The sequence below is a fragment of the Colias croceus genome, chromosome 3 (assembly GCF_905220415.1).
Source record: "Colias croceus chromosome 3, ilColCroc2.1".
NCBI lineage: Eukaryota > Metazoa > Arthropoda > Insecta > Lepidoptera > Pieridae > Colias > Colias croceus.
In genome coordinates, this window is record NC_059539.1 from 12,969,926 (window position 1) to 12,985,931 (window position 16,006).

General features: G+C 37.8%; 1 protein-coding gene across 1 annotated transcript in view; it reads left to right on the forward strand.

Annotated features, from left to right (window-relative positions):
* LOC123706055 (patronin) overlaps window positions 1-16,006 on the forward strand; it is a 53,549-nt gene that overhangs the window by 12,582 nt on the left and 24,961 nt on the right. The window contains exon 2 of the mRNA XM_045655182.1: window positions 3,485-3,580. Within this exon, the coding sequence (XP_045511138.1) occupies window positions 3,485-3,580 (96 nt within the window). The remainder of the gene's footprint in view (window positions 1-3,484; window positions 3,581-16,006) is intronic.

A 16,006-nucleotide genomic window follows, 5' to 3' on the forward strand; every position in this document is an offset into this window, starting at 1 on the left:
ACAATCTTAAGACCCTGAGAAAGAACATAGGCTACTTTTTATTGCGAAATATTGTGCCACGGGCGAAGCCGGGGCGGACCGCTAGTTCAGAGATAAGTAATTAATATTTTTTCTATTCAAGGTTTCCATGTCTGGGCCGTGAAGAAAGGGAAAAATTATTTTTTTTTTCTAAAAAAGGCTCAATTTGTAAGGAATAAAACTTCCCATAGCCCTGACTGAACCTAAAACACGAAAAAATTAAATTATTCCATATGACGTCACTATTTACATCATCCTATATTATATGCCAGATATTGTTAGCCCCGCGTAGTAAAGTCAGTTTATACCTAAAATAAATATTAAGTTACAAAGAAAATTTCAAGTCAACGTGCATGTAAGGAGTGGCACCCAATAAAATAGACAGAATGAAACAAAGTGTCGCCTCTATAGCGGTGAGTCAGTGACATCGCATAATCTATGACTGTCTAGCCGTCATTCGCGCGCGCCGCGCCGCCGCGCTTGGCGCACAGATTTTGTTCGTGGTGTCTGCTCCATATTAATATTATCTCAATGATCATATGGAAGAAATTTTAGAATTGTTTATTGCTCCATGGAAGCACATTGTTTCAAAAGACCCCTAATTAGCGCTACAACGGGAAGCGAAGCCGTGATCGATGGAACTAGCTGGTTGGAGCGTGTCGGCGGCCGCGTGGGCGCCCGGACCAGCGCGGGGGCGGCGAGACAACGCACCTTTTGCAGTTCTGATCGCTGCACCGCGGTTATTGATGTGCCTAGTAACTACATTTGCTTTATCTTGTTATGCGTGCACAATGCCTGTCTAATCAACATTTATGTGAATCATTACAAATTTATTTGTCGTCAATTTTTTTTGCATTCATTAATTGCGGTCTCGATTGAACCAACGTGTAACCACTTAGGTTACACGTTGAGTCATTTCCATCAGCGGCCAGATCAGGTATTACTTTATAAGGCGTTGTATAATGCTGTGACCTGACACCGGCCGATGGTCGCCGTGCCCTTTGTTAGCACGGTCAGCACTCGGTACGAACTGCACGCTGCACATCTTTTGTCCCAAGCGGGTACACGACAATGATACCATTACATTATCTTAAAATCTAGCACAGACTCATTGTTGGTTAAACTTGTGTAAGGCCCCTTTTGTTTGTGTGACAAAATAATACCTACTTGTTTTCCGTATCTTGGATTCACGGTTTGAGTATGTACTCATATTTTAGTTAATTGTACGAGTATTTTGCTGTTTAGCTATTCATTGTTTCCGAATAAGTACGATGAAAGAAAGAGACGAAAGAAATCAACAATTATTGTATTTTTTGCGTTTACAACATGCTTTTATTATATTCATGCACATTGCGCATGTACCTACGCATTTCAACTTAATTCTATCTAAAAAGAGCGTGTGTACCGAGCACACGTGTCAGAAGTGAAACTTTTTTGGCATGATTCAAAGATATCAAAATCATCGCCTTTCTCCATGACGTAACGGTATTGCCATGACGCAACCTTGAAATTTTATTCTCAATACGCCTAAAGAGGTCACTTCAAAAAAAAAAATCTAAGCCTTGAAATGGACTGAACGGATTTCAATAATCTTCGCTAACTCATAACTGTTAATAAACTTGAAAGCCTTAAAAAAGGAGTAGGGGCTGATTTCAAATGTGGAAACATATAGAAAATTGAAAAAGGAATGGTTATATGTCTGATGATGGCGCTAGAGAAGACGTCAGGCTGGAGGCTGCAGAGAGCGCTCGCGAAGAGCTGCGAACCCGCGGTCTGTGTGCACGCGGCCGCCAGCTAATTAGTCGGCAATTAACTAGTGTTCGGCGAGAGTTGTGCCCGCTCCACTTCCTATATGGTGTAGTTTTGAAAGTAAATGAATAATCAAAATATCTAAATTGTTTACCTAACTTATGATATATCACAGAAGTATGTCTCACTGTATTAGAAAGATAAGCAAGAAAAAAGGATCTTTTCTTCATTATCTTCTGCAAACGTTTTATTTGACTTGCATTGTTTGTACCACTGCAGACGTTGCGGTTAAGATAACGTAGTCTGAACAAAAAAATTGTATCTATTATCAGAACTCCATTTTATTACCAGTATATTAATGTCGATCTTAATAAACATTTTAAAACAAACACGTCCAACCTAGTTCGTAAGGATCGGAAATAGTAAACATCGGATAGTGCATCAGTAGCGAGCATCAACAAATCACATCAAACAAACGAGTGTCAGTTGTTTATGATGTTCGTTTGATCGAGAGCGCTCAAGTGGCTCCCTATTCGGGAGTGTCTCTGCAATGCCCTATTTTTAACTGCTGCGGCATGCGCCACGCGCCAACCTTTCTGTCTTATGATTTGTTCAACATCTGATATTCTTATTAATGACTTCCTACGACATTGACTCCAAATCGTAAATCGCTCTAGTGATTCATTCCATTCTCACTGAAAACTTCTACAAATTCGTTTACGTTGCTAGACTGCTTTTTGTGTTTAAAGCCAGTCGGTTTGCCGTAATCTTGTAATTGTTTATTTTATATGCAGCTTACCAAAAATAATCATATATGTAACGGTAGAACCGGTCACTTATGTAAGTTGCCAGCAGAGAATTAGGTTAGAATTTTAATTGAGGTATAAGTTGCGTGCGGCTTTTTCAAGTCATTTTATTTATTACACCGTGCGTTCGTGTAATTCCTTGAAACAAAAACTAGCTCGGCGGACGGCACTCAGCAGTCAATAGTGCATGTACTGATCGAGCTCTATAAAATTAATAACGCGTGGTCAAGACAATACTGTCAGTCAGAGTGTGTCGTACAGCCTTGCGTGTAGGCTCCGGCGTCGCCAACGCGCTGCCGCTGGCGCAATACGTACAGAATGTCTAATCTCTCCAATCTGTTCAATTATTATACGACCTCGGACACTAAATTTCTCATTTATCATAAACTAAGACGTCAGTTTTATATTAGAAATTTTTACGATTTATCATATTGCATTATTTGTTCATACGGAATATATTTTCTCTTATATTTTGATTATAAACTGATCCACACTCTATAATATCTCTCAATGAATGTGACAATCACCGCAAATTGGATCAATGGCTTTTCAAGTACTGTTAGCAATTTGATCATCAATAACGTTTATTATACAGGCTCTATTTATTTATTAACGTTTATTATGAAGTTTTAAAGATTTGTCGTCGAGCGAATTGTGAAACTTTTATTATATAGTTGTTTCCTAAATGTTGAAGCCCAATATTTTGGATAAACTTGAATAAATATCCCTATCTGGTCCGATAAGTATTAAGAATACTTTCAATGCACTGATAAAGCCCGATAATACCGTTTATCGTATGATGGATATGGGTGTCTCGTATCTTTGCAATTTGCATTTTAGCTTGAAAAATTTGAACGATTATTATTTGTATTATGAGGAGAGTAAACTAACATATGTTTTCTTGTTCACAGTCGAAGCAGCGTGCTTCGATCAAATGGTTGCTCTCGAAGGCGTTCAACAACAGGGTACCGGACAATCTTCAGGAGCCGTTCTATCGGGATCATGAGGTTAGTTGGAACTATTTTATCATCGTTAACTTTTTCTTCGGAGTCAGCGGAACGTAAATGATTTGTTCTCTTCACACTATATATATCTCTATGGTAACGGTTCAAATAGTGGAATATTTGCGCTTGTACCGGAAAAATAGGACTATCTATGCCACATAGCAAGCTAATAGCACACAAATAGTCTGAAAACATGATGTTCAAATGAGAAATAAGAAAACAGTTGTCTAAATCAGAAATATTAAGATTGTTTATAGCTTGATAATAATGTTATCAAAACAGTAGCAAAAGATAAAGTGTTAATGACCTCTAAACTCATTAGAAATCAGGTTATAATTTAATATTAGTACCAAGCTCCGGCGGTTGATTAAATGTTATATCTTGACTATTATTAACGTGATTTATTTATTGACCAATTTGCAGTAGCAGTGCATATAACTATACCGCATATACATCTAGATTCTAGACAAGTTATCAAGTTATTTATTTTTAATACCAATTTGTCTGTCAATTTGTGTTCCGTGTATTAGTTGCTCTTATATCATTGAGTTGTTTGTCTAGTTACTCATTTTTTATTTAATGTACCAAAATGTTTTACTAAATTTCGCTTTTTTATTTATTTGCGAACCTTGCGCATAATTTCAATATCTGATGTACAACACCGTTTAAAATATGTATAATTTCAGAGATGTACAAGTTTATCGTGAATTATTAAAATTACTTACGAATATATTTGAGTTATATGTAATGAGTCAAGGTCAAATACCAAACTTAAGATGGTATCATACTTATTTGAGTATCGTAAAGTTATAGTGACTGTTAACCTAGAATCACTATGCTTGATCGGCAACAACAGGTGGTCACATATTATGTTCATCGCTGTGGATGTCCAAAATTTTGAACATGGCTTATTTTTGCGAGAACGGCTTTAAAACAATGGACCGATCATCTTTAGCAACAGTAACTGACGAACATTACAAGATGTAATAATATAGTATTTTACGATTTACCCTTGAAATACGATCATGTTATTCGCAAAGCAAAAGTATAACGGTATCGATCCGATTTGTATGGCGGTATGGTGTGCGAGCACGCGAACTAACTCAGTGCTGATGGCGTGCTCAGAGGAGCGCCTGCTGCATGTGATCGCAATTGTGATGGCTCTGGACTAGGTGTGTACCGTGTACCATGTTAATATTCGCGGACATTCGTAAGGTATGTCCTCCATTCCACTCACGGGACATCTTGGAACTACACTGTACATCTAAACATCTGTGGTTTAGCTATATACTTATCGCACGTGCGCTGCATTTTTACTCAAATTATATGTTGACCAACCTTCTGAATTAGAAATAAAATGAAGATTTAAACTTAAGACATATTGCCCGTTGGTAGTCCTAATTAGTATCGTACACTAGTTGAGTTAAGTCCAGGGGGCTTTTTGTCTGGGACAGAAAGTACGGGTATGCGACCCCGGACACCCCGAGCCACTACTATTACTTTATCCTTTATCCTATAATAGTAGTGTCCTACAACCTTATCCCTTCACGTCTTCTCAATCCTTACGCATTCTCAAATTCCTACCTTCCTGCATTCCCTCTTTTCGGAGAGACGGACTCCGTTAGCATTGGTTTGCGCTTCGTATAGGAGAAGGAAAACTCCGAAATATAACCCGGAATTGGAGCCTCCGTAAGGCGGATGTTTGATCCAATCAAACGAACGGCAGACTCCTGCAGCTTAACCGACTCCATACGTAATGAGTACTCGTTCCTATGGATTCAGTCAGTGACGCCGAGAGGGTGACGTGGGTCTTGGGAGACCCCACGCTTCCTTAATTTATCCCTGGCAATGCAGTTACATGGAGAGGTCACTCCATTCATAACAGCTATTTAGCTTTATGGACAAAAACACGGAGGATGGCAGTCTACCGGTTATAAGTTTGCGTACATGGGCGTAAGCGCGGACGCCAGGGGTCATCCTCGACAGTGGGAGGGTCCATCGTAGGCCCATTGATCAGTTACCGCCCGCTTTAAGCTGGGCAGCCCCCAGCCACCAAGGTACTGATCCGTCCCGGTATTGGTATGCTTCTCTGAGGTGTTGGGAGCAATTATTTGCCGGTACCGTATAATTTTACACCTGCAATAACACAGAAAGTAAAAACTAATCACAGATATAGTATGAGAATTGGCACGTGGAATGTGCGCACTATGACTACTGGCATCCAGACAACTGCCGACAAAACGGATGATACGCAGACCTTACGAAAGACAGCTTTGATCGATAGAGAACTAGTGAGACTAAACATATCTATTTGCGCTTTACAGGAGACCAGGTTACCCGACGGGGGCTCTCTGCGTGAACAAAACTACACGTTCTTTTGGAAAGGTAAAGATAAAAGTGAGCCGCGATTGTATGGTGTTGGGTTCGCTGTTCGCAATGATCTCCTCGCTTTGTCAGAATCCCCCATAGGAGTGTCAGAACGTGTAATGGTCCTGCGTATAAAGAGCTCTAGTGGCTATGTTACACTCATCTCAGCATATGCCCCAACCCTCAGCGCCACAGCAGAAACAAAAGACGCTTTTTACGATGAACTTTCAACGACTATTCGCGCTACGCGTACAGGTGACCGTCTCTTTATCTTGGGCGACTTTAATGCTCGCGTCGGCAGTGATACGAATGCGTGGCCCCATTGCCTGGGTGCTCACGGAACAGGGAATTGTAACGAAAATGGACAACGTGTATTGGAACTTTGCTCTAGGTTCAACTTATGTGTGACGAATACATACTTTCAGGGTAAATTTTGCCGTAAAGTATCCTGGAAACATCCTAGGTCTGGACATTGGCACCAAATTGATCTTATTCTGACCAAGAAGAAGAATCTGGCAGAAATACTGCACACTCGAGCCTTTCATAGTGCAGATTGCGATACAGACCACTCTTTAGTCGTGTCTCGGGTCGCAATTATACAGAAAAAGATTCATTCTCGTAATACTTTGGGTAGGCAAAGCATCGACTGTAGGAACATCAAAAATGACAAAAAACTTGAAGAATATTCTCAATTGATAAAAGAAGCTGAAGGCGTTGTGTTGGCTTCCTCCTTGAATGCGAAATGGTCAACAGTGAAAGACCTGCTTACTAACAGTGCGGAGAAGGTGTTTGGAAGTCGCAGAGTAAAGATCCAAGACTGGTTTACCGATTACGAAGAGGAGCTCAAACCATTAGTGGAGGCGAAACGTGAAGCGTTTTTATGTCACCGAATGAAACCTTCCAGAATTACTCAAGCGAAACTTAAAAATGCCCAAGCCAATTTGCAGCGTTCTTCTCGCTATTTTAGCAATAAGTTTTGGTGCGAACTCTGTCGGAGCATCCAACATTACGCAGAAGTAAGCGATTTTCATGGAGTTTTCTCAGCAATAAAAAAGGCTCTTGGACCCCTACCGAAGAAGACCGGAACTCTGAAAGAATTAGATGGGTCTCTCATTACGAATAGTGACCGCCAACTATCAAGATGGGTTGAACACTATACAGCGCTATATTCGCAACCTGCCGTCATAGATCAGGATGTCTTAAATCATTTGCCAAAGCTAGAGGTGTTTAACGCATTAGACGATCCACCATCCTCCAAAGAACTAGATATTGCTATTACTCAGCTTAAATGTAAGAAAAAACCTGGATGTGACGGCATTCTTCCCGAAATAGTTAAGCTGAGATGCTTGGCGCCTGTCTTACATAATTTGCTTCTTGAGTGTTGGGATCAGGGTGAAGTGCCACAGGATATGCGCGATGCTAACATCATAACTCTATATAAAGGAAAAGGTGACCGTGGCGACTGTAACTCTTACCGCGGTATTTCCCTCTTGAGCATCGTAGGGAAGCTATTCGGAAGAGTCATCGTGAACAGACTCCTGAAGCTTGCAGATCGCGTCTATCCTGAGGCACAATGTGGCTTTCGCTCTCAAAGATCCACAATCGATATGATTTTCACCCTACGACAGCTACAGGAAAAGTGCAGAGAACAACAAACACCCCTGTTTATTGCCTTTGTAGACCTAAATAAGGCATTCGACTCAGTTAGCAGGGAGGGGTTGTATTCTGGTTTGGAACATATTGGCTGTCCGCCCAAGTTACTCTCAATGATAAAGACATTTCACGAAGAGACGAGAGGAGTAATCGTGTACGATGGAAAAACTTCGGAACCCTTTTTGGCGCGTAGAGGAGTCCGTCAAGGTTGTGTTATGGCACCAACATTGTTCGGTATATTTTTTTCACTGCTCTTGAACACTGCATTTAAAAACGATCAGCAAGGTATTCATCTGCACACCAGGGCCGATGGTAAACTTTTTAACGTCTCTCTACTTAGATCTAAGCGACACCGTTTAGATCTCTTTGTGGACCAGCTTTTATTTGCAGATGACGCAGCCTTTGTTGCGAATTCCGTCATGGAATTGCAATCAATTTTGGATAAATTTTCTCGCGCTTGCACTTTGTTTTCGATGTCCATCAACACTAAAAAAACTGTTGTTTTGGTTCAGGGGCCCACTGATAGACCAACATTCCTTTTGGATGGAACTCCATTACAATTAGTCGACAAATTTGGTTACCTCGGATCTACTGTTACGAGTAATCTCTCCATGAATGCCGAGATTGACAGTCGCATCGGCAAAGCTGCAGCGATGTTTGGGAAGCTCCGTGATAGAGTGTGGGAGAATAATCACTTAACAACCAAAACGAAGATGATTGTTTATCGATCTACTGTGCTTAGCATTCTCCTATACGGGGCTGAGACCTGGACTTCGTACGCTAAACAAGAACATCGGCTGAATGCATTCAACATGCGCTGTCTGCGTAGTATTCTTCGTATAACATGGAAAGACCGAATAACTAATGAAAAAGTCCTAGAGATTGCACAGTTGCCCAGTCTTAGAGCCCTGCTTAAGCAGCGTCGGTTGCGTTGGCTAGGACATGTCCACCGCATGGAACCTTCCCGATTGCCGAGGCAAGTAATGCTTGGTGCAGTTGCACATGCTAAAAGAGGCATCGGAAGACCCTTGCTGCGTTTTAAAGACAGTGTGAAACGTGACATGTCAACGTTCAAGATCAACCCCCCAGACTGGGAAAAGCTCGCCCAAAACCGAACATCTTGGCGTAGTCTTGTTCATGAGGGCTGTAAGGCACACGATCGCAGTTGGTTCGACGCTCTGCGTGATCGTCGGACTAGAAGAAATAATTCATCACCAGTCATATCATCAACATATAAGTGCAGGAGTTGTGGGCGCTCTTGTCGCTCCAGAATCGGGCTCTTCAGCCATGAACGACGCTGCCCTAAATTATAACAATAATAAAATAACTCATATTACAATTAATTAAATTAACTTATATAATATACTAAATTGCTGCATTAATAGAATTTTAACTTAGTAATTAAAATGTAACTGCATATATAATCTACCATAGATTTAATAGGCCAACGACGACACTAGTTGAAGAAGAATCCCGTAAATTAATCACACCAAAATAAATGTATTGTATTTCGTTTATTTTGCTAGTGTGGCGCGCTATCTACTAATGGAGAAAACGGTAAGGTCGAGATTGTAATGCACGTATGTGAGCGCTTATAGAGCTGCAGTAAAAATAGTCACCGCCGTTTCCGTCTACGGAATACGACCGTCTCTTATTCTTGACAGTTGGTGACTCATTCCAAATAATGTTTCGTGTCATCTGCAAGCAAAAATCGTATGTCAAACTTAAAACCACGAATAATAATTTTGGAAGCAAATTAATTTACGATAGTATCTACTTTTTGCATCCACCCGGGTAGTCTGGCAAACTATCAAATAAGTCTGCAGATGTCGGTCGCCAATTGAATGGACCGCAGCCACGCGTTCGGCTTCGACCAGATGATTCATAGTACTTGAGGCTGCCGTGCGATGGGAGATCAGGTCGCGGTGCAATGAACTATTGATTCTGCAACATTTAGATCGCCTACCTACAACATCTAGAACGCTAGACCTTATGTGTTGTTTTGTTTCATACTTGCTATAAAATCCATGCAAAGCAGAGTTTGTTTGTACTGCAGCCGCGCAAAATTATTTATACTGCATTTCAAGAGTTTATTCAAAAAATACAACTGTGGTTATGTTTACACAAATGGTGCAATATGTTATGTTTGGTAAACACATTGTTTATTACTTAATGCCAACGAAATGATTACAGTACAAGATCTCGATTCAGTTGTCAAGTGCTATAAAACGCTCACGCTCTACTTTCTTTATCAAAGACCGAATTTTCAATCCTGTTAATTATATACTTACTTATGTGCACTTAAATATTAAAGGAGTATTTTAATATTTATGATTCATGGGTTATGCAGACGTTCGAAACCATTATTCAGGCAAATTACATAATATTATATTATATGTAATAAACAGGCATGATTCCATAATCATATTTTGTTTGGATATCCTGAAGATTAGGATATAATAGGGTAATTTTCCACGGTATAAAAATCAGCAATTTAGTTGTAAGATCACATGTTTTTCTATGTACTCAACCACACGTCCAATATTTTATATTATGTATATTGAAAAAAAGAAATAAAGAAAATAAATGAAGTTAATCGGATTGAATCCACACAAAGATAAATCCAACAGAATAATGTATAGAGGAAAAACAATCACCAGTCTATTTATTGTTTTAAAACATGTCATCATTAATTAATCATGAGAAACTATGAGAAACAAAAAGGTCGGCATTCAAAGACGAGGAATAAATCCCGGCGCCTCCTTGACCCGCGGCCGCAGCCCGCGGCGACCGCAACGCAATTTGTCAACTCTCTTTTTGCTCTTTCTGCTGTCTTCCTGACGAGCAACTTCATTTGAGCTGCCCGACAATTTCTAGATGACACTTTTTGGTCATTGCGTCTTTATTAGCCATAACAACTAACAAGGTACCTAATCATTTGTAGGCCTACAATAATATTAATGTGTAGTGGCATTGAAATAATACAATTGGCTTTATATTTAAAATGTTAACATAAATTATCAAGTTATGTAATGTTTATTTATAGACGGATATAGTGGTAGAAAATATAAATAACTGAATAAGTCGCAAAAGAAAATCTGTTTTAAGGTGCTTTAATGACATTGTGGAAGAATTAATTGCGAGGTAAATAAACCTCTTGCAAGGCTATCTGGAAGAATATTTTTAGAGTCGTTTCTATTTAATATAGTTTTGTCCTTAAAATGGATAGAGGCTTTCCAATTGCTGTTTTATGTTTTAGTGAAGCGTACATATCGATCATAAATTTGACTGACTGTTAACTCCCACAAGAAATTATATTTTAGATAGTGTTTAGAAAATGTTTAAAGATTCTACATTTTAAATTGTATAATGTCTTGATTATACAAATACAGTTAGCTAAAAGTGGAATTTGTATTGCAATGAAATAACCGTCTGGTTGTGATAAGTTACTTTTAACAGAGGAAGGTTCAATCACCCTTAGAAGAAAATAATTGAATCATGAATGCAATTGGTTTCTTGCGTCCAACTATTTTCATATGTTAGATTTCTCGTGGCAGTGTTATTGCACAAGAAGTCTCTAATCCAGTAAACGTATTATCGCCGGTGAGAGCTGAACGGTGTAGCGTGGAGCCAGCAGCGTGGAGGTCGGCGGTGTTGTCACAGCTCGTGGCTCGCATGTCTCCGCACACGCCACGCTCTCCTCGCTCTCGCCTCACGGTCAATGAGGGGCTGTAATATATGCCGGAGCCGACTGGTTTCTATGCATAGTCTAATACTATGGCGTAATAATACGTAACATTATGTCGCCGTCCGGACGCACATTCCTCGCACTTGATGTCTCGCAATTACATTTATTTGCCAAGTCTATATAGATTATCCTCCAGTGATTTTTCGTTGCCACCGTTCGGAGACTTTAAGTACATACTTGCGAACTATTCCTCTTTTTGAGCTTTTCTTATATCTCCAAAAAATAATATTTTAAAGCTCTTTAACAAAAATTATCATTCAAGATCGACCTCCTTGATCATGACGTTGCTTGTTGTTATCTGATAATTTTTTGACTGAATCATTTGTGTTATTTTCAGAATGCGATGTGATTGCTCTACAACTTATTGTGGACAAACGTTGTTTGTTTATATGTTAATTACAACAAAATGACGTCACGGGCGCACCACGCCCCGCGCTAGCAAGGTGACACATGGGCTGTGGCGTATTACAGTCCCACCCTGATAAAATGTTATTATGTCATATTTATAGAGCTTTAAATAGAAGGGCCCATCAATTTATTTAGAAATATGAATTTTTATTATAGTGTTAAATTTATTGTGTAATGCGTATGTTTATACTATCTATAAATTGTCTTGTTTTGATAACTGTGTCTGTTCATACAACTTACTGAAAGGGCGGTATTGTAAGTAAACACCGCGCTGAATGCTAATATGTTTTCGATTCCGTCTCATTCTCGGACGAGAATGGTTTCAATGGATCGTTTCCATTATAATTCATCATTTTGAGCAGCTACCAAAGCGTCTTTTCTTAATTCTGCATAATGCCCGTAATGTCTCATCACATCATACCTACACGATTCTGATTACAATTTAATATTACTTATTGCTCATTCATTTAATATGTTTTGTATGTCCTTGACCACAATCGATATTTTTGTTACACATTGTCGTACACATTCAGCCATGCTTCTTTTGGGACCTTAATTTATTTCATGGAAATGCTTTCGTTTAATTTCAAACTCAAACTCAAACTCAAACATTTATTTATTCAATTAGACTACTATTTAGTAGCACTTTCGAATCGTCATTACATAAGTATTTTTAACATTTACCACCGATTCGGAAAGCAGTATCTATGGAGAAGAATCGGCAAGAAACTCCATAGTTGCTCTTTTAAAATCATGTCAATATTACATAATATGTAACTTATATCTAACTTATACATAATATATCATAATATGCCAAAGAACTGTCCTGTGGTTTTTACGCGACAACCCTCCATGGGTCTTTATCGTCCATATATTCCTGAATACTGTAGTACGCTCTCTGAACTAGTACATTTTTTATATAAGTTTTAAATTTAGAATTACTAAACTCTTTAATATTGAGAGGAATTCTATTGTATAAGCGTATACCTTGACCCATAAATGAATTTTTAACTTTAGCTAATCGGAAAAAAGGCATTTCAATTCTATTCCTGTTCCTTGTGCCATAATCGTGTCTATCTCCTACTCTTGTGTGTAAGTCGGCGTTTTTGTGAACATGCAAAATATTATTAAATATATACTGTGATGGTACAGTAAGGATACCAGTATTCTTAAAATGATCTCTTAGTGAGTCCCGAGCACGTAAATTATATATAGAGCGAATGGCTCTTTTCTGTAAGATAAATATAGTTTCTATATCTGCAGCCTTGCCCCACAGTAGAATTCCATAGGACATAATGCTATGAAAGTAGCTGAAATAAACCAATCTAGCCGTATCTTCATCGGTGAGATGCCTTATTTTTCGGACTGCATATGCAGCTGAACTGAGCTTACCTGCAGCGGTGTTGACATGGGCTCCCCACTGTAGTTTCTCATCCAATGTTAACCCTAGAAATACAGTAGACTCAGTAGGATGCAATACCTCCCCGTTCAAGGTAATATCTCTGTTCAACTTTTTTACATTAGGAAGTAAAAATTCAACACAAGTGGTTTTTTTGGCATTTAATAATAAATTATTGGCAGTAAACCATTCAGATATGTGTAAAAGAGCACTGTTCACTTCGTCAACATTTGGGTCATGCCTATCCACATTAAAAATTAATGAGGTATCATCTGCAAACAGAACTATTTCACACCTATCCTGCAAATAATAGGGAAGATCATTGATATAAACCAAGAACAAGAAGGGACCTAAAATGGACCCCTGTGGAACACCAATGTTAATTGACGCACCGCTAGAACGTTCTCCATTAACAACTACAGTCTGTATCCTATCATGCAGGTATGACGCTATGAGGTTCTGGGCTTTTCCTGTAATTCCATAGTGATTAAGTTTACGTAACAAAGTACAATGTTCAACGCAGTCAAATGCCTTGGAGAGGTCACAAAATATCCCCAGAGCATTTTTTGAGTTTTCCCATGCTTTATAAATATGTGTTAGAAGTGCAACTCCAGCATCTGTGGTTGAGCGCCCCTTTGTGAAACCAAACTGTTTGGTGTGCAGTAAATCATTAGATGCAAAATGACTACTCAATTGGTTTAATATCAACCTCTCGAATACCTTACTTAATGTTGGTAAAATAGAGATAGGTCTATAATTGTTACAGTCTTCTTGATCGCCCTTCTTAAATAGAGGTATAACTTTACTAAGCTTTAGTAAATTAGGAAATGTACCATAGTCACAACACTTATTAAATATGAAAGCTAAATTTTTCGCAATATTTTCTATTATATTATTAACTAAATTTACGGACATTCCCCAAAGATCACAAGTATTTTTTAGATTAAGCGTCTTAAAGGCAGTAACAATATCACTAGCAGTTACGTGTCGTAATTCAAATAATGTACTGCACCCCGCAACATGGTCCCTCAAAAAGGTTTCTGCAAGTGCTGAAGACGAATTTAAACTATTAGTAATAGTAGCAGGGACACTACTGAAGAATTCTTCAAAAGCAAGCGCAACATCAGCACTTTTGTCAATAACCCTGTCATTATATACAAGTTTTATGGTATTACTTGATTTGCTTTTACCCATTTCACCATTAATAATAGACCAGACTGTTTTAACTTTATTATCAGAGTCGCGTATTTTTTCTTTGATATACAAACGCTTTGCAGTAAAACAAACTTTTTTAAAAATTTTTGAGTAATTTCTAACATAACTAAGAAAAGATGGGTCTTTATTATATTGCTTCATACCATATAACTCATAAAGAACGATCCTACACCTATGTATGCTAGGTGTCGCCCATTTACTAAATGGTAAATCCTTGGTAATATTTAAAGATTTAACTTTAAATATTTTTTCAAATTCATTATGAACTAAATTGAAAAGATTTTTAAACATTTCACAAGGATTATTATTACAGGATTGATCATTCAGTACGGGCAGGTTTTTATTAATATTATCTCTAAATTTATTAATGCCTTTTTTACTTATAGGCCTAACATTAATCCTTTTAAATGTAGGTATGCAATCCCATTCAAAAACTACTTTCTGGCCACAGTGATCCGAAGTCAATGTATTGAGAATATTTTTCTCTAAACAGATGCAGTCACAGTATATATTATCAATACAGGTTGCAGAAGTAGGTGTAATTCGTGTGGGTTCGTTAAAAAGTTTATATAGATTAAATGACTGAAATAAATTAACAATTCGTGTAGCCGTTTGTGTTTGTAAAAGTAAATCAATATTAAAATCACCACATACTATAACTTTTTTTTTACTCCTGCTTAGACGCTTTAATATTTCTTCCATGACTTTCTCAAACATATTATAGTCACTGGAAGGGGGTCTATAAACGCAAACAATAATATATCGCTCCAGCTCCACACAGGACAGTTCAATGGTCCGTTCTACAGAAAGACCAACAATGTCAGTTCGTTCTTTACATTTTACACTATCATGTACAAAAATAACAGAACCTCCGTGAATAGCCTGCGTCCTAAGGTATATACTTTTTAATTTGTAATTTTCAATATTTACTAACGACTGACATTGTTTAAGCCAATGTTCTGTTACACAAAATATTTTAATATTGTTATCATTCAGAAACAATTCTATTTCTAACAATTTGCTAGCCAAGCCTTGAATATTTTGATGCACAATGGAAAAAGACTGCTTAGCTGTTGTCTTATATACTAGTTTAAATCTAGCTTAGGGCTAGATTGTCTGTCAACACTTAACCTAGGTTGATGTATAATATAATTACTACTACATAAAATTATAGTAGATTGATGGTCTGATACCGAACATGTACCAGACTGGTTAATATTATATGCTATTAACATAGCAAGTTCACGCTTATATCTAGTTGGCAGATACACTGTATTCCTTGTCAGAGTAAAAGATTTAATACATAAGTTAATGTCAAAGTAAATAAATGCATCACAATGATGATTTGTTAGGTTATACAATTTTAAATTCATATTATGAATTAATCTATTTTGTTCCTGTGTTAAACCAGGTAGGTATGGCAATGTACACAACATAAATTTACATTTAGTCTTACTACTAATATCTAACATTTTTTTAAATCCTACATCAATATCCTTATTATTTATATTTAAACTGTCCCCATATAATATAATTACAATATTATTCTTATTAAAGCTGAAATGATCCAGTGATTTGATTATATATTTAAATGAACTGTTAGGCGTACAAACATTAGTAACTTTAAGCCCTAAATTGT